The sequence below is a fragment of the Ruditapes philippinarum genome, unplaced genomic scaffold, assembly GCF_026571515.1.
Source record: "Ruditapes philippinarum isolate M1 unplaced genomic scaffold, ASM2657151v2 ctg4795_1_1_1_1, whole genome shotgun sequence".
Taxonomy (NCBI): Eukaryota; Metazoa; Mollusca; class Bivalvia; order Venerida; family Veneridae; genus Ruditapes; species Ruditapes philippinarum.
This window is the reverse complement of record NW_026860053.1, coordinates 55,261-81,001: the sequence shown is the minus strand read 5'-3', so window position 1 is coordinate 81,001 and position 25,741 is coordinate 55,261. Positions and strand designations below refer to the sequence as shown.

General features: G+C 31.3%; 1 protein-coding gene across 1 annotated transcript in view; it reads right to left on the bottom strand.

The window, feature by feature from the left end:
* LOC132758738 (sperm-associated antigen 17-like) overlaps positions 1-25,741 on the bottom strand; it is a 58,289-nt gene that overhangs the window by 19,277 nt on the left and 13,271 nt on the right. Inside the window, exons 9-23 of the mRNA XM_060750439.1 lie at positions 23,177-23,211; positions 22,481-22,715; positions 17,824-17,976; positions 17,226-17,261; positions 11,263-11,453; positions 10,754-10,908; positions 9,501-9,670; positions 8,906-8,962; positions 8,272-8,465; positions 7,667-7,798; positions 7,056-7,338; positions 5,775-5,936; positions 4,906-5,057; positions 2,136-2,192; positions 43-345 (exon numbers count right to left, since the gene is read on the bottom strand). Of these exons, the coding sequence (XP_060606422.1) occupies positions 43-345; positions 2,136-2,192; positions 4,906-5,057; positions 5,775-5,936; positions 7,056-7,338; positions 7,667-7,798; positions 8,272-8,465; positions 8,906-8,962; positions 9,501-9,670; positions 10,754-10,908; positions 11,263-11,453; positions 17,226-17,261; positions 17,824-17,976; positions 22,481-22,715; positions 23,177-23,211 (2,315 nt within the window). The remainder of the gene's footprint in view (positions 1-42; positions 346-2,135; positions 2,193-4,905; positions 5,058-5,774; positions 5,937-7,055; positions 7,339-7,666; positions 7,799-8,271; positions 8,466-8,905; positions 8,963-9,500; positions 9,671-10,753; positions 10,909-11,262; positions 11,454-17,225; positions 17,262-17,823; positions 17,977-22,480; positions 22,716-23,176; positions 23,212-25,741) is intronic.

Here is a 25,741-nt window from a genome sequence, read left to right as displayed (position 1 = left end):
ACTTCTGACATTTGCAATTATACATATAATACATTGACTTACCTCTAAGGAGCCATCAACCATATTTTTGATGACCGTGCCTTCAGATGTTATCACTCTAGAGACCTCAGCTAGAGCATACTTCTTTCTAGCAGCTTCACATGGTTGGTGACCGTTTGTTTTATATGGATAACTCTGCTTCACCAGAAGTCGTCTATCATCCTCTGCTAGAGGTCGCATTCCAATATGACTCTCAAGGAAGTATTTAACATTAAGGCCATCAGGACATGAAATAAACAGTTGCTGGAAGGGCTGCTCAAATGATGGTTCCTCGGATTTAATATCTTCTTTATCATCAACATCAACCTAACAAAATTATAAAAAAATAAGTTACCACATACTTAAGTCCAAGACATTTCTATACCTTGCTGTATTACAAATCAAAATATACATGTATATCTCCAATATACAGTGTATTAGACTGTTCAGATAAAGAAGCAAGTTTTCTTTTTTCATTTTGTATATGTACTTTATTTTACCTTTAATATAAACATATTACCATATTATGAAACCTTTAAATAATCTGATTTTGCAAACAATTTTTAGCAGTATATCATTTGTATAATGATATTTATCTTAACATAACTTGACACATGTTTGCATATAAAGACTTGAAAATATGGAACTGTCCTAAGGGCTAGGGCAGGTTAAACAGTACATTTGACTATAATAAATAACATGTCCATAAAAGCTCTACTTGGTAATAAGAAAAAAATTTAAATTAATAAATATAATTGATAGTAGAATAAGGACAGATCTATCCAATAGTTTTGACATTATGTCCTATTGCCTAGAACTCAGGATGATGGTTACTTACAAGTATTCAAAGTTTAAAAGATATTCTTAAACAGGATAGTAAAACAGGTGTGGTACAAAAAACTTGAATAAAGTTCAAAAAGGGGCCTTTTTGGGTCAAAATTATTGGCAAAGTTATGTTCTCTTGTCAGGACATAATAATAAATAGCAAATATTCAGATCTTAGATTAATAGATAAAAGGTAAAATATAACTGTTAGGTGGTAAAAAATGTGGTCATAAAAATATTCTAAGTTTCAAAGCAATACATCAAAGGGAGTAGAAAAGAAGTGTGAAAATAGGAAAAACTTATTAAAAAGTGTGACACTGACACTGTCAACAAATTTGCTCATTTCATATATTAAGTATTTTTAATTGATAAAAATAAAAAAAAAGACTAAAAAAAACACAATCTTTAAAAATAAAGAACTATTGCTACCAGATTATTGAATATTTTGTTGAAAACACTTGTTTGAAAAATCAGCAAATCACACCAACAAGCTAAGTACTGACAACCTGAGCTAATGAGCCAACCTGCAAGGTCTAACTCTATACTGTAAGCTGCTGTATTTTAGCAATTTATAGCAATTTGAAATCTAACAATGAACTGCAGGACATGTTTATAATGCTATAGCATGGCAAATCTGTAGAGTTATTACCAGCAATGGTATCATATTGTGATAATGTTTACGCCAGACATGAGAAACATGGACATTGATGAAAACATAATAAACATTGTCAGAAAATAAACAAATCAAGCTGAAGCTGTTGATAACATACAGGTATACAAACTTGAACATCAATATATGTCATAGATAAAACTACAATTTGCTGTAATTGTGGGTATATATAATATAAACAAATAGGAAATGTGACAAGTCATGTTCTCACAACTAGTCTAAAGTTTGAGACAACAGTGACAGTTTTGGAAAGCTTCAATAAAATCTGCACACAAGTTTTGTAAATTAAGTTAGAGAAATGGACTCACAAACAGTGTGAAAATGATATGCCATTTCAAGTCTTTAACAAATAGTTTCTTATTAAAGACAGCAAAATTTAGCTATATCACGTTCCATGCTTTATGAAATTGATTTGTTTACAAATATCGCTAGTATTGGGTTCAGTGTCACTTTATATGACCTGTCATGTGACCCTGTTTCATACAATCTCAACAAGGGGAAATTGTTAGCCATATAATACCATCAATTATACACTTTTGTTTTGTTTTGGGGAAGTATTACATGTTAAGTACATCAAGAAAAAGCAGTATATTAGAGATACAATAATAGCTTTCTCTCTTACCAATGTCACTCTATGTGACATTTTACTCTGCATGTCTACTGAGTGACTTGTACGACTCTGATGATCAGTAACAATAAAGTTATAATGGTTTATATGCTTAACATTGAATATTTGTATAATTATAGTGAATACATTGATTCCATATTTTATAAAACTAAATACAGACTCTCTCCAATTAACTGTTACAAACACACTTTGACCTTTGCAATGCTATTTAAACTGGTGCTCTGTTCTTGACTAATTTAATTCTGTAAATGCTTACTTATGAACACTAACATACACTTAATAATGAATTAAATATTTTGTTGTTGTTTTATACTGTATTGAATTAAGCTAATTCAACTTTCAGGTGGAGAAAGGCTCACACACATTACAAATACCAAACTATACATGCATTTCATTTTTTCACCAAAAGTGATCCCATTACACACACTTTTTTTCAAAATGGGCATAATTATTAAAAGTTTATCTATAACAAAAGGCAGGTGTTGCACATTACATTAAGCTTTTTCAATTTCACTGATTGGATCATTATCAGTGCTGCATAACTTTTGTGACTGGAGAATTAGTTGATCCCCTTGAACTGACTACCACATTGCTGATTTATCTACTATTATAATGACCATACTATAATAAATGTGCTCTCTACAGAAAGACTAAAGCTTCATACAAGAAACACACAAAAACGTTCAACATGAAAGTATAATAATACAGTGAAGACAGTAAATATCACCATGTGTCATATATCTCTTACATGTTGAGATTTAACTTACTTCCTCATCCTTAAGAGAAAAACACACAAAAAACATGAAAAAATGTAGATTCAAACAATTTACAGTATTTTTGTCTTGAAATGTTTTATTTTAGTGATAACAATGTAAATACAGACTAAAACTAATCCATTTACTAATGTACATGTTGCCATTATCTGCAATAACTATATTATAGTTACAAACCTTAAACAAGAGCACCGCTAGGCGGAGCATTATATGCCCGAAAGTGTTTTTTTTTAGTAAGGATGAAGCATTCATTAGACATGGGAATTAGCTGTTCATCCTATAAAATTTTACAGATGTAGGTTGATTAATACTTAAGTCATTAATAATGACCTTAACCTTTGACCTTGTGACCCTAAAATCAATAGGGGTCTTCTACCTTATATGGACAATCATCCTATGAAGGTTGAATATGTGGGTCAAATGGAACTTAAGTTATGCTCCGGAAACTGTTTTCAGTATCAAGGTAATAGTGACCTTGACCTTTGACCTTTTGACCCCAAAATCAATAGGGGTCTTCTACTTAATATGGACAATCAACTTATGAAGTTTGAACATTGTGGGTCAAATGGAACTTAAGTTATGCTCCGGAAACTGTTTTCTGTATCAAGGTAATAGTGACCTTGACCTTTGACCTTGTGACCCCAAAATCAATAGGGGTCTTCTACCTAATATGAACAATCATCCTATGAAGTTTGAACATTGTGGGTCAAATGGACTTAAGCTATGCTCCGGAAACTGTTTTCAGTATCAAGGTAATAGTGACCTTGACCTTTGACCTTGTGACCCCAAAATCAATAGGGGTCTTCTACCCAACATGGACAATGATCCTATGAAGTTTGAACATTGTGGGTCAAATGGAACTTAAGTTATGCTCCAGAAACTGTTTTCAGTTTTAAGGTAATAGTGACCTTGACCTTTGACCTTGTGACCCCAAAATCAATAGGGTCTTCTACCCAATATGGACAATCATCCTATGAAGTTTGAACATTGTGGGCCAAATGGAACTTAAGTTATGCTCCTGAAACCAAATTGCTAACGGACAAATTGCTAACGGACGGAAACTGTTTTCAGTATCAAGGTAATAGTGACCTTGACCTTTGACCTTTTGACCCCAAAATCAATAGGGGTCTTCTACCCAATATGGACAATCATCCTATGAAGTTTGATAATTGTGGGTCAAATGGAACTTAAGTTATGCTCCGGAAATTGTTTTCAGTTTTAAGGTAATAGTGACCTTGACCTTTGACCTTTTGACACCAAAATCAATAGGGGTCTTTTACCCAATATGGACAATCATCCTATGAAGTTTGAACATTGTGGGCCTGATGGAACTTAAGTTATGCTCCGGAAACCAAATTGCTAAAGGATGGAAACTGTTTTCAGTATCAAGGTAATAGTGACCTTGACCTTTGACCTTTTGACCCCAAAATCAATAGGGGTCTTCTACCCAACATGGACAATGATCCTATGAAGTTTGAACATTGTGGGTCAAATGGAACTTAAGTTATGCTCCGGAAACCAAATTGCTAACGGACAAATTGCTAACGGACGGACGGACGGATGGACGGACGCCAGGGGGTATAACATAATATGCCCTTTCGGGCATATAAAAAACAAGTGAAACTGCATTCAATACAAAGTTTTCAATTTTGTTTTTTTAATATCTCATTAAAAAACTTTCTTTACAATAACAGGGACATGATTTCAGTAAGAAATGTACATTATTATTAGCAGAAATACTTGTTTTATTACAAACATTAATTTCAATTCAAGCCTTGTGTGTCGCAAGGTAGTTTACATTTACCTATAAAAGAAAAGGCAACGTCTATTGAGAGTTTTCATTTGATAATACATCAATATCTAAACTTAAAAAATGAACAAACACCAGTCATTTATATTGTTGTAATTATTATTGTTATTTTTATTGTTGATATTGTTGCTGTTGTTTTTGGAAGAGAATAATATTTTAATAGACATAAAGAATTATATACCTGAGGTTGAGGTGGAGGTTCGGGTGTGGCTGATGTCCTGCCTCCTTTATCTCCTTTCTTGTCTCCTTTCTTATTCTTTGATGGTGATGGTGGTGGTACAGGGCTCGGATCTGTCAATGGTGGTGAATATGGTTCAGGCTCATACTTCTTACCTGAATTTGTAGAAAACTATTATAATATTGTGAATTCTACCTTAGTACAATGTCATGTAGATACATTTTCATAATCTGTTCAAAATTAATATCATCAAACAAATTAATGAGGTTGATTTAATTAAACTTTACAATGTAATAAGTGATAATGGAATTATAAATATTCTAAAAACCTTATTTGCTAAAGGGAAAAAATGTAAAAAAATAAGAGAGGGAATATAATTTACAGAAAAAAAATCATGGTTGCAATCATACACCATATAGATAAATATTGATGTTGAAAAATAATCAAGTTTAGAGACTAATCTTATTAAATTAAAATAATATAGCAAATATATTACAACTGAAATGTATATAATTAGAAAATGCATCAACAGTTTACACCAAAGTAAAAACCAACTGAAATTAGCCCTTGTGAATCACACCTGTGGGGAATCATAATGAAACTGTAGTGAGCCAATTTAGTGGATCAGTTACATTACCTATGACAGGACAAAGGTTTCCATTCTCACAGTTTTTTGAAAAGATGTAATTTACAACAGTGTTGATGAGAGCCATTCACATTTCATATTGCAAAGAAAATGTAAAAGCAATTTTAGTTAATGGATATCCAAAACTATTTTACAGCTTTACAAATGAAAGGGGTGAAAATAACAAATATGAGTTCAATGACAGAAAAAATAAGCCAACACAAAAAGCAAAAAAGTTAGAGTTTACCATCTGGAGCTTGGCCTGTTTCTCCAAACTGGCTGAGGGCCAACATCATTCCATCATTAAAGTTTGCTGTCACAGAGCCAAATGCGCTTACACTAGATGTCTTGCATTTTCTTTTACTTGTTGTTGATTTGGATTGTCTGTCTGAGAAAACACTCTCTCCAACTAAAAAAACAGCAAAACATTCTTTAATTTACAATTAATACTTGCATTTCAACTGCCAAATCTAATAAACAGCTTGCTGCATTGTAATACTGTTTTCATTTAAAGTAAATCTTTACTCTCTGATGTTTGGAGAGATTAAACCCCACTTTAAGAATGACCAAGATGTTTATATTCTACAATCACCATCTCAAGAAGCCCAGCTTGCTCCTTGAAAGACGGCTTTAAATGTCTGAGTTGAAATATAACAAACAGACTGTTTGACTCAAAGTAACTGTGACCTACTTATGCAACCCACTGCCATTTAAACAACTTTGATAAGTTAACAAGTAAATCAAGAGAAGGAGAGAACACACGTCAAACATCAGGGTGGTTTGTAACTGGTATATTCTAGGATGGTCTTTCAAGACCTTTATCAGGATATATTTCAAAGAAATATGATTACTGAAGTACTAAAAAAGAGGTTACAGAGTGTGACGTATGTTACTATAAATAGACATATAAATGAGTTTTTTCTGGGCAAAGTGCCAAGTTATTTTTCCATATAAAATGTTTCAAATGTTGGATAACCACAGATCATATCTATGTCAATGACCTTTTTACAGCATAGTTTAAGTGTTCATATTCACCTAAAATAATTGTTTTGCATAAATGTAGTTCTAACTCTTAGAAGTCTTTCTAAGTCTTAAGTTGATTATAGTTACTGAGGAGAAATTAGTTGGTTTCAGTATTAACAAACTAAAATTCTTCATTTTTATGGGTAAATATGTAGACTTTAGTTGAGATTTCCTGTGGTTGTTTCCTTTAATTTTAAAATAGTATTTTTTTAGGAAAATTCTAAGTTCAAGGGGAGATAAATCTGAAAATATTGGTGCTAGAGTTATGAACCTTGTCACATAAGATGTGGTTGATGATAAGGAACATATATTTGAAGTTTGAAGTTGATACCTTAAGAAATGACAAAGTTATAGTGAAAATATTTTACTGCACCAAAATCTGAAATCTGGACGCGGACGCCGACACCGGGGCGAGTAGGACAGCTCTCCATATACTTCGTATAGTCGAGCTAAAAATTACAAGTAAAATAGAACAATTGGCAAAGTAAAATATACTTAAACTTACTGTCCTTATTTTCTTTCTCTGGTTTTTCAAATTCTGCCTTTTCTGCTCCATCCCTAATTACACCATCCATGTCAAGGTCACTGTCATCTGACTGATTTTCCTTGGGGTCAAGGATATGTACAGTAAAGATATGGTCATCTTTCAGCACTGAGGTCTTCACACTAGATGTACCTTGAATGTACTCTATTTTTTCAGTTCTGATCTGACCACCATCTGATGGAAATAATGTTGATGTGATACCAGACACTTGGATTAAATTATTGCCAACATCATAGCCAGAGAACTGAAATTGTAGTTATAAAATATTCAAATAATGAGAGCATATCTAATGATGATAACGACTTGTAAGTATACTGTTGTCTGTTCACTGTCATATTTTGATACCAAAATCCAAAAAACTAGGGACAGTTCTAAAATCAAAGCAGATAAAAACATCAATGTAAGGGTTTGTTTTTTATTCCAATTTGGTACTTTTGACTTTGATTTGAAAAAATAAATGGTATAATATACACTACATGTAACATGGTTACCGGTATAATAAGTTAATTCACAAATTATATAACTAGAACATGTATAGTTTATATGTTATTTGTTTACACTTGAATACTTACAGGCCAATATTTTTCAGCACTCAGTGGTTCTAGGTCTGCAGCTGTAGCTTCTGGTTCCTGGTCTCTAGCAGAGCCTTTAGACTTTGCACTGCCACGAGAACCAGGCCTTTTCTTTGGATCCTCTTTTTCATTCTGTGAGATCAGGTAATGTGACAAGTTTAAAGATGGTATGAAATAGGGATAAAACTGGTATGTTCATATGATAACTACACTGGTTTTATACTAAAGCAATGTGCCTGTAACACCATTATTTCAGGGACAACATAACATAGAGGAAACCAATGGCCTATGGTTACTATGCTTAATACGGATAAAATTCAAAACGCCAAGAAGTATTAAAACCAAAAGAGAAATGGAAAAATTATTCAGTTATGCTTTAGTATATAACCAGTGTAGTGATTTTCAACATTAAGAGAAAGAGCAATTTCATACACATTATATTAGTTGGATTAATCTTAATTATACATTTAGATTTAGGTAAGTTTAATGTAGATTTAATTGGAATAAAAACATCTCAATGTCATGATGTTGTTGTATGACTTTCCAATTTAATTAACAGTTTAAATAATTCTCATTAAAACGATACTTATAAGAAGGTGACCAACCTTTGACTTGGGGGATTTTGACCTTTTAGCGCTTTTCACTCTTTCTTTTTCTTCCTCCTCAGATTTTATTTTGTCTTGCTCAATCTTCCAGGCTTTCAGTGACCCTTCCCTGATGAACATGTTACCAGACCCAGCCGAGGATGGCCGTTCCTGGCTGCTTCCTCTTGAACCTTTTGGAGACTTTGAACGTGAAGCTTTTAAAACAAAATTACAATTATCAAAAATATTATAATATTGTGGTGAAGTAATCGTCTGTTGGATGGACTTAGTTGGATGGATTTAGTGTTAGTACACCCATAAGTAGATTATTCATAAGAAAATTTTTCAAAAAAGTAATGTTTATATTGAAAAAGTTTCAAAAGAAATTGAGGCTGGAATGTTCATTTAGTGACAATTAACCTTAAAATGGTATTACATTACTATATTTACATGAATGTTTCTGGGCAAAAACTTTATTTTAAGAAAAACTCTTGGCAAAATATGCTCTGCTTTCTGGACAGCAAACCTTTTCAAAAGACAAAGACAAAAAAATCAGTCTAAAGTGTGCATATGATTTATCACTTCAAAGTAATTGAAGAAAACCACTCAAGATCTATGAAATTTCCATTGACCACACCCCCTGTGCATAAATTACCTGATCTTGGAGATGATTGGTTACTAGTACCATTACTACTGCTCCTTTTGCTGCCTTCTTTTTACAAAATATATGTTTTTATATCATATTTGACATACTGCCCATAATTTAAGCATTTAAGCAGAAGATGTTGATTGTGATGTACTTACTTTAAAGTAAAATTCTTTTTGAGTCAAAGGTTAAATAGCCAAAATATTCCTTTCTAGATTTAACAGTAACTGATAAATTTCTATTCAAAAGTAACTCATCCCTTTTAAAAGATGTTCATGCTATAACTGCTGACCAAAAATTAGCTTTTGATTCTGATTTAAATACAAAAAAAACTCCATCACCAGTCAAAAACTTAACCTTCTGTTTAAGTATTACATATAGTTTTCTGCTATAGACTATTTCATTATAAAATCCTACCAATTCCGCCTACAGTTGCTTACATTTGATAAGTGTTTCATAATGACAAATATTCAAAAAATGTTGAGAGTCTTATGTATATTTGTTGTGACCTATAAAAGATTTAACTTGTTGGCCACAAGTCCTTGATTTTTTCTCTCAGACAAAGTAGTAGGATACAATAGTACATAAGAATGTGATAACTTACTAGCTGATCGTTTAGCTCCCTTCTTGTTTGCCCTCTCCGAGGCTCTGCTAGCTGCTTCCTCATCCAATCTCATTTTGTCTAGTTCCTGAGACAGCATGTGAGCCTGGTACTTGGCCTCTTCTTCCTTCAACCAATCAGAGATACCCTCCTCAACAAAATCAAGATAGTTCCTATAAATAATAACACATTACAATAGTTAAAATGTGCTAGAGCTAAGTCTCCACACTGTCGATTATTAAGAGTCAAGATGGTATCATTGGTTGAGCAAGATTTTGTTTAATGAGTTTACTTTACTGCTTGTAGAAAAATAAGATAAACAATACTGGTCAGGGACCATCAACCGGACACTTTTTGATCATTTTTCTATACAAATTTCATAATTTTAAAGCTAGAGGTACGAAAATTTGATACAGTACAGCTAGGTTCTTCTCCTAACTAACAAACTAGTTTGTTAAGTTTTGATTATGTTGACACTTATATCCGAGGCCCGTCAAGGAGGGTATCAAAATTACATAAATTGTACATACTACAGTACCATGTGTCCGGACAGATATGTAATAACGTTGATTTAATTCAGATAAAAGCTTTGGTGTTCTTTTTTTTATTTTTAACATGACACACAATATTTCAGCAGCAAATGCTGAAGTTTTGGATATTTTTTTGTTTACTCTGCTAATAATTATTGCTGTTATATGAGGTCAGGCATTGCTGTCTTGACCCCCAAATTTCAACGTCAACATTCTTGAAATAGACATTTAAATATTACCATTTACGGAGGTTGAAATAAATTTATTTACTTAATTTTAGAAGAAACATGCATTTATTGTTGATAAAAAGGTGACTGACAACCACTGAACAAAGAAAATTCTAAATCAAGCATTTTCGGGGCCGTCCGGGTTTGGTGGTTGTCCGGTTTTGGTGGTCCCCAACCAGTAGCCAGAATCCAGGAATACCTAGTAAAGTCATTGCGAATTGGTATATTATAATAGTTATTAAGTTTTGACATGTTATATGATGTAGTAACTGCAGTGTAACTGGTTGTTTATAATCTGAGCTGCTATGCATGTGTTATACAGTCTTTATAACTTATTTATATTATAGCACAATTAATTTCTCTGATTAAATAAAATGAACACAACTTGCTTATTTTCAGAAGCCATTTAAGTAAGTAATATAAACATCAGAATAATCCAATATTTATCTATTTATAAAGTATTGATATTTCACTTAATAATTTTTTTCACAAGATTTACCTGAATCCAACATTAGAGTGTAGTTCAGTGTGCCAGTCTTCATGATTCTGGAACTCTGGATTATGTGGGTTATGTAAAACCACCATCAAAGAATGGTCACGTTTATGGTAATACGTATCTACAAATGGCAGCTTGTACATTGCATCCTTTAATACCTGCAATATTGTTTAAAAAAATCATCAACAAATATCCTGATATTTGTTTGTTTGTGTGATTGGGTTTTATGTCAAGCCAACTCAGTATAAGTCAAAATATCCTAATAGTAAACAGTAGATTTAACCTTTGGTCAGAGTTATACCAGTCTGTGGTCAGAAGATCAATATGTGGTCAGAGTTGAGTCAGACCATTTTAAACTCTATAATGTCAGTTACAATAATGATAATTAATTAATAATCAATATTGAAATCTCTATTCCTTACAATAAAAAGTTCCAAATTCTATATAGGAAAAGTCATTTAAACTAATTTAGTCAGTAAGAGTAAAATAGAAATAAATGCTAGACAACAAACCTGAAGTAAGACTTTATTTTCATAATGTTCAGCAAAGCACCATTGATCAAGTTGACGTTTCTGAGCATCTACAATCTCATTCATACTCTCTTCTGTTGTCTTCCCTTCAAGAATCTCCACTTCTTCTTCACCTCTTTCATCATCAACAACATGTGCAATTGTATGACCTTCCTTGTCTGCCTCAAAGTGAACTGATAAAAGAAAACAAAACATATAAGGTTATGGTATAAGCAACAAAAATCTATCGTTGGGGTTACTGGTAAAGTATTTTCTTATCAAAAACTACACTGCATTTGAACTGTATTGGTATGAAAATAGTCCTAGCTCAACCATTCTATATTATTTATTTATCAACTAAAACTATTTCATGTCTACAATGATTATTGATTCAATATGTTATTTTGTTGATTGATATTAATCCAAACAGCATCAGACTATGATGCATGTAGGGAAGATAAATACATTAATACTTGTTTTTTATTTATTTGAAAAAAATTTGAAGTAATAGAAAAAATGAGCAGACTAATAATTTAAACAAATGTCATGAAAAATGATACAAGCTTAACTGAAGTAACTAAAAATTTTTTAACTTTTATCACTTCATAATATTTTCAGCAGATATAATTATTCATGACTATACAACTATGGTATGACTGTATAGTTTGAATGTGACAATGATTAATAAATTATGCTACCAGTAGACTAGAGTATGGCATGCCTGCAATATTGTACACTTAGTGAACAATCTTCTGCTTGATGTTATCATTTCTATTATATAACCTATGGTGGCTCACATTGTAAGCAGTGGATAACATAAAAAATGCCTGTCATATTTTTGAATCTTCAACCTTAAAGTCCCGCCAGCATGGAAACACAAAAATAAAACACTTATATGGCACAAAATGTTAAAACTTTTCAGATGCTGTTCTATTCCCTTCTTTTTTTTTTGTCTTGTACTGGCGGAAGAAAAAGGTCTGAAAATGATAAATGGTTACTTTGTCATATTTTTTAACATTTTTGTTTAAGAATTTTGACCAACACCCTCCCCCTCCAAAAAAACCCATAAAACATGCTTATAATTATGTCATGACATAAATCAGCCATCACAGAAACAATTTATAATTAACATATAGTTTCATATTTCAGGCACATAAAGAGCATTTTACAAAGCATTTACAAATTTAGCATTTAAAAAAAAAAAGGTGAAATCTAAAATTTAATTGACTATACACACACACTGTACACACTAGGTATGATTAAACTTACTATCAAACTAAAATGTTTATAATATGTTGTTTCTAAAAATTATAACTCAAATATCAGTAGCGTCTAAAGTCATGGAGAATTTTCTGTGCCAGTTTTCTGAAGTCAGAGGTGACTTTAAATGGAAATTCAATGTAAAGGCAAATATAACCTACAGGAAAAGCAGTATGATATGAAACAAGTACTGATAACTTTTTGAAATTATTGGATATTCAAAATTACTGCAAAGCACTGAAAAAGAAATCGCATCTAACACACTTCTTTTGGGGTGATAGCTGAAATTGTTACCTAGCTTTAAATGACAGAGAGACACAAAAAAGAGCATCATAATCACTGCTGTGAGTTTTTTGTTTGTTTTTGCTCTGCCTAATGTTCATTCTTTTTGTATAAAATAAGTTCTTTTTCAGCCTTAAGTAACATCTATAGTATGCTATATGCATAAAATCTGGCTGACATGCACTTGAGTGCAATCTGGTTAGACTCTTTACTGTTGGCTCTCCTTAATTTTTACCTTTTTTTATACTTTTTTACACTGAAATCCCTTAATCTCTTAATGGACAAAAAAACAATTTAAAGAAGACTTAAATTGAGCACCATACAGCATTGTGCATTGACATTTATATAATGTAACTATTATAAAGCAAAAAGGATACCCATAGGTAAGTTGAAATTTCATATCATCCTAGGTGTTTTAAACATAGTTCAAACTAAAACTCCTAGAACATAATCAAGTATTCTGACCTGATTATAGTGTTATTACAAACCAAAATCTATCAATTTTTCATTTTAAAGAAACAAGTTGTTGCACATCTAATTTACAGTCTCATATTCATGTATTGCTTTTTAATTACAAGAATGTATTGACATTCTCTGAAACAAATTTATATCCAAGTATCAATAATTGTACAACCTGTAATAAGGGATGATCCAAAATAAAGTTTTACTGTTACTTGTTATATAATACAAGCTATCATGTAAAATATAACACATTGCACACAATTTACTTGTATTAAAACATTTATAATAAAAAAATACAGATTTTATGAATATTGTTTTCTTTTCTTTTTTGTGTTTTATGTGCTATTTTAATACTGAGTTTTTACGTTTACTACTATTTTAAGAATTCAATTGTCATATTGACCGACGATTATAAGTAAAATCTTAACTGGAAAAAGTCAGTAAATTATGGTTAATCTTTCAATATATAATATTGTTTATTCTTAAAACCATATTCATGTACATTTGTATTTTTCTTTATCATTTCTTAAATTGTCAATCAATTGAATAATTCATAAAATCTAATTTGTAACTTTGAATAACTCCTCGGCATCTTTACTAAACACGAATAACAAATTAAATAAAATGTTTCAAAGTTGATAGTGTCATATAAATACCATAAAAATGTACCTTTTTTCTCAATTATTGTACATATTTATTGTTTTTATCTCATATAGATCAAATAAAACATGCTATTGTTGTTGTTGGTTTTTTTTTTCCGAATTGTATGTTTATGTATAATAATAATCAATAAATTTGAGAGTTGATCTGTCTTTATTAATTATTGTAACCAAACTAAGTGACAAACATTCATTTTGAAAAAAAAACTTATATAACTGTAAAATATTTGTTCTGTTCTGTAACGATATCAAACATCTACTCCAAAACCAGGAGAGACCGGACAATAAACGTGTGGTACTATTCGCCGGTCACTAGTAAATCCCGGTCAAAATAGACCAGGAGAGACCGGGAATTACCGATAGGAGTACATCCCTCTATAAATAGATTTTCGGAATATTTAGGTCATCAACTCATCATTCTATTCAGCTTTCGGATACATGTACCATAATAACCCACTGTGTACTACAAAATGATTAATAAAAATACCCCGAAGAGCGCGATTTATTGACGGAAAAGGTTATTTCATTTGAAAATGTTTGCATTGCAAAATTCTCCAGTTTGCTATTCATTGTATATATCGCGACATTTCATTTTTAATTAATAATCAAGCACCCTCATACTGATCGGAATGATCGGCTTTTATTATGTCCGACTAAAAGGCTCGAGAAGTTGCTGTCGCCCTTTCACAAAATCTGATTTCATTCCATAAAAGGCGCCGCGCTTCGGCGCGGACGCCAATAATACACATCACAAAAAAAACAGTGTGTGCATTAATTACCATTGTAACAGCACTACATTGGGTGCTTGCAACATTTATTAACCATATTATTTCATTGAAGCTTATCTTAACTGATCAAATGTTCTGATTTATGACAGTATATCATTTACTAACTTTTAACTGCTTTTGTTTAAGCAAAAGTCAACATTTTGTTTGGATCATCCCTTGTATGTTAATGTTGAATGAAATATTAATATTATCTACTATTATTATATATGTAAAAAAAGAATGAGATGTGAATATAAAACAGGCATGATACATTGGCATAATAAGTTTTTTTCACTTTTTGGTTCATATTAAAATAATTGGTGTTTTTCTATATTTGATCAAAGTTATACATTACCTAAGATTATATAGTTTATGGAACTTATAGTAGAATAGAAAAGATGGTAAAGAAGTCTCATGTTGAATGTACATACATTAAGGAGGAAAAAAATGTTAAATATTCTACAAGAAGAGTAATGATTTGCTACTAAAGGCATTAAGGCATAAAATGAAAAGATGTAATCATAGAAATCAATGCCTTAGAATTATAATGTCATATCTGTGAGTTTATCATATCTCTCACATACAAACTTATCATATTATGGTATTACAGGTAAGACCTTGTTAAAAACTAACTCATCCTACTGAAACGATTAATTTATCCTCAATTAATGATGCCCATATCACATCTTACTTTTACCCCATCTTTATCTCTTACATCTAATATCTCATATATGGCCCTGACAAACTTGTATTATAAATATCTCACTAATACCCAAATCATATCTCACTTTTGACCTCCTGATATTTAAATCAAGCACTTTTTCACTTTTTATATGTCAGTTACAAACTGCCTGTAATCAAATGTATGACCTTATTATATTTTACTAAGGCTCTTACAATATCCACTAACAGGCTTAATATGATATCTAATTTACCATAATTATACCTCACTGACTATATCTCACTTGCTCACTTATCATATTTCATCAATAACCATTTTATACCTCATCTATCCCCTAATCATATCTCATAGACTTGCCCATACCATAATTAAATACCTCACATCATAATCATGTCTCATACATACATTATATCTCACAATTTAATCATACTTCATTATGTTATGTTTTTTACCTTAATTTATCACTTATATGAACTTATACTTCTAAGGCAAAGAAATAATAAAGATATATAAAAGTTGGTGCAGCAGCTGTAGGAGGGCAAATACGATCTACCTGACAGTTTGTCTTCTTGATCAGCAAAATGTACTGAAATATTACCGCAACAATGAGCTATATCTACTTTTACTGTATCTCACATACAACAATAACATATTCTAATACCATATTCTAAAAAACATAAACTAGACAAGTCTAAAACTATAACTTTGTTTATTGATGACATTGTAAATAAAATTGCAGAGAATGTAACTGCACAAGGCATTCATGAGGAGTGGGAATTTCCTACTTTGTAAAATATGTGTGACAATCCTGTGGTCATAAACTTATATTACTCTGATTGTATGGTTTTAATCTTCTTAGTTATATTAAAGATATTTAGAGGTTGACTTCCAAACTTTCTAGTGTTCAGTTAATAGTTGAGGACGTGTTCTTTAAGTATAGTAAGTATACCCTCTGAATCATCACAGTAAGCTACATTGAATTGACCAGAGCATAGATAAGCTACCACATTGTTCCTGGGAAGACTGTCAAGCAGTTTACCAGTACCATATGTCTGCATTTTTGAAAGGAACTGGTAACTTCTGTACATACAAGAGCAGAGGTACAGTGCAAATGACCATAGAAAGGACTTCATGCTCAATCACAACAAAAGTGACCTGCACCATCCGGGAATCGAACCCAATTGCACAATTCACATTCCAACTCTCTACCTATTGACTTAACCATATTGTTGTTGCAATTGTACAAAATATTATATTAATGAATTTCAAAATAGTGTTTTCTTTACTCAACATTGATTATATATATCATAAGATTTTTAGCCATCAAATAAAACTGTCAAACATCTTATTTGGACAGAAAATGTATAGATAAATAACATATTATATTTTGTTCCTTTAGTCACCAGCTACTGTAAGCATGGATGAACTGTAGTTTCATACTTTATGGTAAGCTGATGCTATTTCAATACTGTAGCCAATACAATAACAATGGTCATATAATAGAACATGCAACACAAAATTTAGTCACACATGCATCTTCTGTTAAAACAACATTTTATCCACAGTGAGTGTTATTTCATAGGAATCTGCCAGCTATAAAAGAACTAGTCATTTACCATAGTTCAAGTTCATAAAATTATCTAGTTTCCAGCATTATAATTTTTAATAAAATTTTCTGGATGTAAAATAAAAATTTGTATAACAAATATGAAATAACATCCTCTCTGAAAATTCACAGTAAATGTTAAGAACATTTCTAAAATACAACATGTTAAACAATAAATAACTTATCGGTAACCATGAAGTGAGGTGTGATAATTACAACAGAAAAATACACATGGATTATAAAACTACCTGATACACATGACAAACTGCCATGTTTCCCTCCTGCTGAAATAACATGTTACCACAAATAAATAACAAGCGTGAAGAATTGAAAAACAAGAAAATCTTGATGTTATATCCTGTAAAAATGAGGGAAGTATGAGTTGGGGTGTTACTAGCAATAATTTAGATTTAATCTGTACAATACAGGAATATATTCAGACAAGTACTCAGCTATCAAATATATATTGGACAAGCCATCAGGCAAGTCTAATAGTGTGCAAGTCGAAATATACATGTATCATGTCCAGAATAATGTTAAATGACCTTTTATTTAAATCAAAAATATACAAAGGAAACCTAAAGTATGACTCAATAATATAGCATAATTACAAATATTGGAACCATTAAAAAAAAACAAAAAAAACATAAACATTGTAATATTTAAATAAATAATTACTACACATGAGAGTATAATGAACAATTTAGATTTTCAAAAAGACAATTTTAGACTTCTGCTTATTAATAACAGCAACAAAAGGAAAAATGTGTTTAGACTGTGTGAATGATCACTTCAAAACAATGTGCTCAAATAAATAACACAATTAAACAAAACTAGTTTCTTTACCTGATGGTGACCTTGACCTCTTGCCATCTCTAGAACTTGACCTTGATGAAGGACGCAGAATACCCTTCCTGCTGTCAGCAGACGATGATCTTGAATCTTCTTTGGCAGGTTCCGGGCTTTTCTTGTCATCTGATGGGGCTGGTGAATGTGCCCCTAAATATGAAAATATTTGTAACAAACATATTGCTTTGAGCCTTCAAGATGCATTTTATATTTTGAACAATAACTTGTCAAACATGAGAGTGAAAATTGAAATATGAGATATTAAATACAAATTCAAAATAACACAATCATAACTTTTAAAAATCAAAGGAAATGTTTTAACAAGATTTTAAAATTCAATATACTGATGTCAAAGCATTATTTAAAGTTATTTACATGCAGATTTCATGTATAAAACAAATTCACCCATTTCTAAACACCTCTGAAACACTGTGTTAAAAGCAATATCATAATTTAGGCTATTAACACCATGGTTAATTTTTTGCCAATTTTGTGAACCTTTCAAAATGGCAAAATATAAAATAGCCCAAAGAATAGTAGTGGATTTCATCTTAATAACTTCTAAAATAATAAAACTATACAACAAAAACAAGGGGGCAATGGGACCAAAAGCCCTCACCTAAAAATATAACATAAAAAAGAGGGCAATAGGCCCCAATTAGTCCTCACCTGAGAACAGAATAGTTAAGAGGTGGGCAGTAGCCACTATGACCTTGACCTTTGAAAGACTGACCTCAAAATCAAGAGGGGTCATCTACTAAGCATGACTAAACAGTAATTTGAACAATCTTGGTAGGGATCAAGTAGACAATTTTTCATGTCAAATATTGAAGTTTAAGCCTTTGGGCTTTCTGAGAAGAAAACTTGTGAAAGTTTAACTGAACACATATAAAGGAAACATAATTATCTTCCCCCAAGGCAGCTATTTTGACCACAGGGCCCTAATTTTAGCAGCCTTGACAGAGGTGTAAAAGATGATGCCAAATACCTTAGCTCTAGCGAGGAGAACCTTTTAGAAGGTTACTATATACATATAAGGTAAATCCTTGACACCCAGGCATCTGTTACATGATGTCATGACATAAATTTACCTTTTATGAGGTCCACTAGATGACGTTTTGTGCTCTAGCCATTAGGGTTCTAGTGGAAAAGAGTTTTAATCGTTCATATCCACATAATGTTATATGGAAAACCAATGACCCTGTGACAGAGCAAATTTTGAGCCCAGGACCATAATTTAAACAACTTTAGAAAAGGACCTCTAGATGATGATATATGCCAAATACCAATGGTCTTGGCCTTGTTATTTCAGATAAGGCAAATTTTGAAATTTGCATTTTTAAAACCCACTTATGCAACCAGTCAGAAACATTTGAACAATTTTGATAGGGGACCTGTCACCTGTATAGATCAGACGACGGACAGATGGGGTCACAGGAGTTCACCATAAGCATGTTGTGCTTAGGTGAGCTAAAAACAGTATTCATAACTATTGCTAAAATCTAAAATTTGTTAAAAGAACTGTGACAACATTTATTTTACTAAATTATGCATGCACTAAAAGTAGTAATTTTTTCTACACAGTTACATATGTATATAATGAATAATGAAAGACTTTGTTATACTGATATTTGTTCTGTAATTTGTAGTTATTGTGTTCAGACAAGAACAGAAAGAATAATACTGAAGATTATATAACAGATTATGTGTTGCTAATTTAATCAAGAAATGGTCTTCAACAGAAGTTTGACTGCACAGTAGAAATCCTACATAAGACCATCTGAATAAAACTGCTATTTAAAAAATATTCCACAATTTTTTATTTGTTTATTTCAATGGTCACATGATCCTATATAAAGACCATCCTCACTGAGTCAAGCCACCAGTAAATTTCCCTAATTATTCAATTCTAAATTTGACTGTGCTAAATCAGACCACAACACCTATTAATGACCACCATCTTGCTTTAACTTTGGAATACATTCATTATAATAAGCTCTGAAAAAGCTAACAGGTTGGCAAATACAAGTTTGATTGTATGTTAAACATGTAAGGCTTTCAGAAAAGATATTAACCATTTCTTTTACAGAGTTTACATAAGAGTTCTGCATACATATTCATGCGAAAAACACCCATTTATACATGGAATAATAGAAATCTCATATGTAAAACTATAATTTACAGGTATAGTCATGTGGTAGTCAGTTAAATATTTACACATTTCACTGTCTGCAATGATAATAATTCAAAAGATGATAATGATAATTGTATAAAGGCTGACTTTTCTGACCAATCTCTATTCTGTTGTTCAACTTGTAATATTTTGATATTGAAATAATTAAAACTTTTGAAATATAAAACAGGAAAAGTCCAGCAGCAGATGGCTAAAAGTTAAAAAACTGAAATTGAAGAAATATCATGCAATATAGAGAAATAAGATGAGGGAGTCTACCATAATAAACTAGCTGACTAATGATAAATGTGAGTATATTCTATATTATATATGTATATATTAACAACCTTTGCAATGCCCCTCCATGATTTTAACTAGCAAAAATAAACAAAAATTCAGTGTTAGTCACATCATCTAACTAAACAATAACTACCACAAAATCTTTATTCCTCTCTGGTATTTTGTAAGATTTTAAATACTTACTTGTTAACAAAGACATGTACATGTATATTATCACAATTTAAACAAGAGCTGTCGGTAGGACAGCAACGCTCGACTATTCTAGTGCTTGATAGTAAAAAATAATGCTTGATACAGTTATCTACTCCAGTCTACAGGTTGGGGTCATGATGGTGAACAAGTGTGCAAAGTTTCAAAGCCATATGTCAATGGACTTTGAAAATATTTGAACTATTACAAAAACTTTAACGTAAATTCTAAGTCGAAAAAGGGGCATAATTCTGTCAAAATGCTTGATAGAGTTACCTCCTCCTGTCTACAGGTTGGGGTCATGATGGTGAACAAGTGTGCAAAGTTTCAAAGCCATATGTCAATGGACTTTGAAAATATTTGAACTATTACAAAAACTTTAACGTAAATTCTAAGTCGAAAAAGGGGCATAATTCTGTCAAAATGCTTGATAGAGTTACCTCCTCCTGTCTACAGGTTGGGGTCATGATGGTAAACAAGTGTGCAAAGTTTCAAAGCCATATGTCAATGGACTTTGAAAATATTTGAACTATTACAAAAACTTTAACATAATTCTAAGTCGAAAAAGGGGCATAATTCTGTCAAAATGCTTGATAGAGTTACCTCCTCCTGTCTACAGGTTGGGGTCATGATGGTGAACAAGTGTGCAAAGTTTCAAAGCCATATGTCAATGGACTTTTGAAAATATTTGAACTATTACAAAAAAACTTTAACGTAAATTCTAAGTCGAAAAAGGGGCATAATTCTGTCAAAATGCTTGATAGAGTTACCTCCTCCTGTCTACAGGTTGGGGTCATGATGGTGAACAAGTGTGCAAAGTTTCAAAGCCATATGTCAATGGACTTTGAAAATATTTGAACTATTACAAAAAACTTTAACATAAATTTTAAGTCGAAAAAGGGGCATAATTCTGTCAAAATGCTTGATAGAGTTACCTCCACCTGTCTACAGGTTGGGGTCATGATGGTGAACAAGTGTGCAAAGTTTCAAAGCCATATGTCAATGGACTTTGAAAATATTTGAACTATTACAAAAACTTTAACGTAAATTCTAAGTCGAAAAAGGGGCATAATTCTGTCAAAATGCTTGATAGAGTTACCTCCTCCTGTCTACAGGTTGGGGTCATGATGGTGAACAAGTGTGCAAAGTTTCAAAGCCATATGTCAATGGACTTTGAAAATATTTGAACTATTACAAAAACTTTAACATAAGTGGTTACGCCGACGCCGACGCTCGGGTGACTACAATAGCTCTACTTATTCTTATCGAATAGTCGAGCTAAAAAATAAAAACCATTAAATTTCATAAAAAAAAAACTATTCTGCAAAACTTTCCATTATTTCTTATTTTTCATTTCTAATGTCATTTTCAATTTCCTTTTTTTATTAAATTTTTATCAAACCAATAGTAAAAATGTAAAATCTAATTATACTCAGATGAAGATGACCATAAAAATATGTAATTCAAGTATTATTTAACATTCCACATTCAATTCCATTCTGCTTAAGATTTCAAAACTTATTCCCTTTTTTTAAAAAAAATATAAAAAAGTAAAATTAAAAAAAAATTTGCTGTCAGTTTTGGAAAAATTTCAAGTTTGGAGTTTTTTAAATTTACAGCAGTAATCAATAAAAATGACATTACTAAAAATTTAAAAACACTGAAGTGTTTTTGGCACCCCAACCCCCAATATTTTTAACATTTTTAACTTATTTCAATTTTGATGATTAACCTAATTTAAAAGAAATAAAAAATATAATATTGTTGTTGTTTTTTTCATGTTATCAACCAAGCAACCAATGACGGAAATTGTGCTTTCACAAAAGCTCTAAGCACTTCATGCTTAGGTGAGTAAAAAAAGGTAGGTAAGTATGATGAACATAGGGACTAAGTTAAACATATATAGCACATTTTTAGGTTAGCTAGCACTAGTTTTACTTCTTGTTAAATACTAGGGCCTAAATACACTGCAATTTAACATTGAATTATTACGTTTTCCCTTCTTTCCTTTGCCTTTTTTCTTCCCACTCCCAGCAGAATCAGGCCGGCTCTTCTTTCCTTTCTTATTAGGAGTTTCTGTGGGTGGGTCAGGTCTAGGTGCTGGGGGCGGGGTTAAAGGAGTAACAGATTCACCCACTTCATATGTGGGTGTGACACTAGAAACAGAATATATCTCAGACTCCGCCCCTTTGGTTTGAAAGATAAAATATGAAAAATAACTTAAAATTGCAAGTTTTTAAACTTTTTAGAAAAAATTTATGAAGATGTAATAGGTATTTGTAAATTGAAATTTTTATAATGCATCTTTTACATGTTTTATGGGGGGCAGTTCCATGTCAACACCCGTTATTTCGACAAAAAAAAAAATTTAGTTAAAAAATTTTTTACAAAAAACCCAGTTTTTATTAGAAATTTTTTTTCTTTTGATGTAAATTCAAATTCTTTTATTACTGTATTAACTTTTGCAAATTAAGTTGGGTTTTTTTTTTTCTCTAGATCAAGTTTTACCAAGTATTTTCATAAGCTGATTACCAAAGACCTTACAATAAATTTTAAGAGTCAAAAGCTATATTATGGCAATTTCAACTTTAATTTTCTGATGTATATGGAATTAAAATTACTATAATAGTATTTAAGAAGTGGCTGTAAGTATTAATGTGAAAGTTTATTTATCCATCTATGTAATACATGGTCTTTGTCATGGAAAACCCATATTATAAACACTGAAATACAAAGCATTTATAGGACTTATTACAATACACTGTGACTGAAAAAAATTTGCAAAAGTGAAAGAATAAAGAAATGTGTATACTTGAGAAAAGAAGTCAATAGCCAAGAAAGATAAATACAGAATAATATCTAAATGTCCACTCGTGTGTAAAAAATCAGCATTCTGTAAAAGAGCTCTTCTGACAAAAGGCACGAACAAGTTAAAATTGTTCAACCATGCAAGAAATGTTCACTCCTCTGATATTATACAAGATAGTAAAAATATATATCTGTACTTATATCTTGGTGCAGATATTTTTAATGTATTTTTTTTTATTAAGGATTCCTAAAAGGTTTGTAGGTATTAAAGATATGCTAAAAAATTTGACTATATTGGGATATGGATTGCAAAAAAATGTACCCCCTTTTTTCTCAATATGTTTCCCCTAGAAACAGTATTTAGAACATATGGTCAATTTAATTGGCTTATCATATATCATTATATAATTTGTTTTAGACCTTATCTTCAATACATTTGTGGTGATTCAAAAAATTTATATCAAAGTGGTTTTTTGACCAACTTCAATAGATTAAATATAAACCTACAAGAAATGAGTTATATATTAGATTAATTTATTTAAAAAAGGGTTACATTAAACAATAGGCTGTATTTTTTGAATTTTTTTTTTAAAGTTTTTTTGATTTTAAAAAAAATTTTTTGTTTTTTTTTTAAAATTTTAATTTTTCCCAAATTTTAAAACCAAGTCCCAAATTATATTTTTTTTAAAAATTCCCCCCAATTTTTGGGGTTGGGAATAAAGAACCATTTTAAAATTCTAATAACCAACACCAATATGAATATGTTTTAAAGGTATTCCCCGCTAGGGACTCTTTTTCCCACCCAAAATAATGGAAATCACCGTAAAAAATTCCCCCAATTTAACATGTTTGGGGTACCCCTTCCCCTTTGAAGGGACGGGGGTTTTAATGGATTTTTCCAAGGTTTCCCCAAGAAAAATTGGTTTTGCCCCCAAAACTTAAAGGGGATTTTTTAAAAAAAACAAATTGGGAATCTTTTGGGAAGCCCAAAGGTCCATGAATTCCCCAAACAAAAAAATTTTGGGCATTGGAAGGCTTTTTTGTTCCCCAATTCCCCTGAAACAAAACCCCCATTCCAAATTTAAATCATTTTAAGTTTAAAAACAGGGGGTTCCAAAATACTGTTACTTTTAAAAAGACAAAGGGAAAATTTCCCCTTCAAAAAAACAGAAAATTTTTTGCTTTGTTTTAAAAAAGTGTAGACCCCACCCCCCAACCCCCAACAAAACCCAAAGTTTTCCCCCTTTTGGAACCCAAAATCATGGTTTTACCCCCCAACTGACAAATTAAAATTATAAATTAACTAAGTTCAAAAAAACAATTTTGGGAAAAAAGGGCCCCATTTGACCCCTTTTGCCCCTTGTGTTTAAATTAATTTTCACCCCCCCCTTGGTGAAGCATTTCCCCTAAAATTTGTTTTTAAATTTCCAAAATTGGGGTTGTTTTGGAATTAATAGGGGGAACCCAACTAAAGAACCCCCCATGGCGTTGTTTGAATGACCCCTTCATTTTGCCCCTTCCCTTGAAACGAAAAAGCCAATATTAGCCCCAGAAAAACTTGAGTTTTTCCCGGTTGGATCTTGGGCAGCCCCTTCTTCAATACTATGATGTTGGCGTGAGTAAATCCCCAAAGGGAAAGCTTATCTTTAAATCTTTTAAAACTTTTTAACACTTGGTTTTTCTCAAAAGAAAAATGAAATTTGGGTTTAAGGGGTTTTGGGGTTAAAGGGAAGAAAATCGATGGTGTGTTTCTAACCGAGTGGCCGTTTAAATTTCTCAGGTGGGCCCGCTCTGGGAGACGGTTTTTGGAATTAAAAGTGGCCCCTAAATTATAATGTTGAAATAAACCCACAAAAAAATTTATGAAAAAAAAATTTTTATTTTGGTTTTTTTGAAATAGGGAAAATTTTAAAAGGTTTCCCCTTAGCCGTTTGTTTCCAACCCTTTTTTGCACCAAAAATTTCCACCCCCAAAGAAAACTTTCCCCAAAAAATTTTAAAAACAAAAAGTTTTTTTATTTTTCCAAAGGCAATTTGATTTCTTCCCAAAAAGTTGTCAACCATTTTTTATCATAAACTAAAAATTTTGGGGAAACTAAACGGCCAAAACTGAAAATGGGTACGTGAAAAATGTTTACTTTTTTGGGTTGTCAAAAGGCCGAACCCAGAATAAACCCCCAAACCAAATAAAATGTGAAAAATTTTCACTCCATTATTTTTAATTTTTCTAATTTGTATTTTCATGTTTAATTTTTTAAATTTAAATTGTTCATTAAAATTAAAAATACTTGTACCACCCCATTAAACACTTTGGGTATTATTTTTTTTTGAAAAAATTTTTCCCAAATTTTAAATATTTGCTGCCCTTTTTTTTCCCTTCACAATTAGGGCAGTTTTTAACAGTTAAAAAGGTGAAGTTGGAATAAAGTCCTTTGGGCCTTAAACT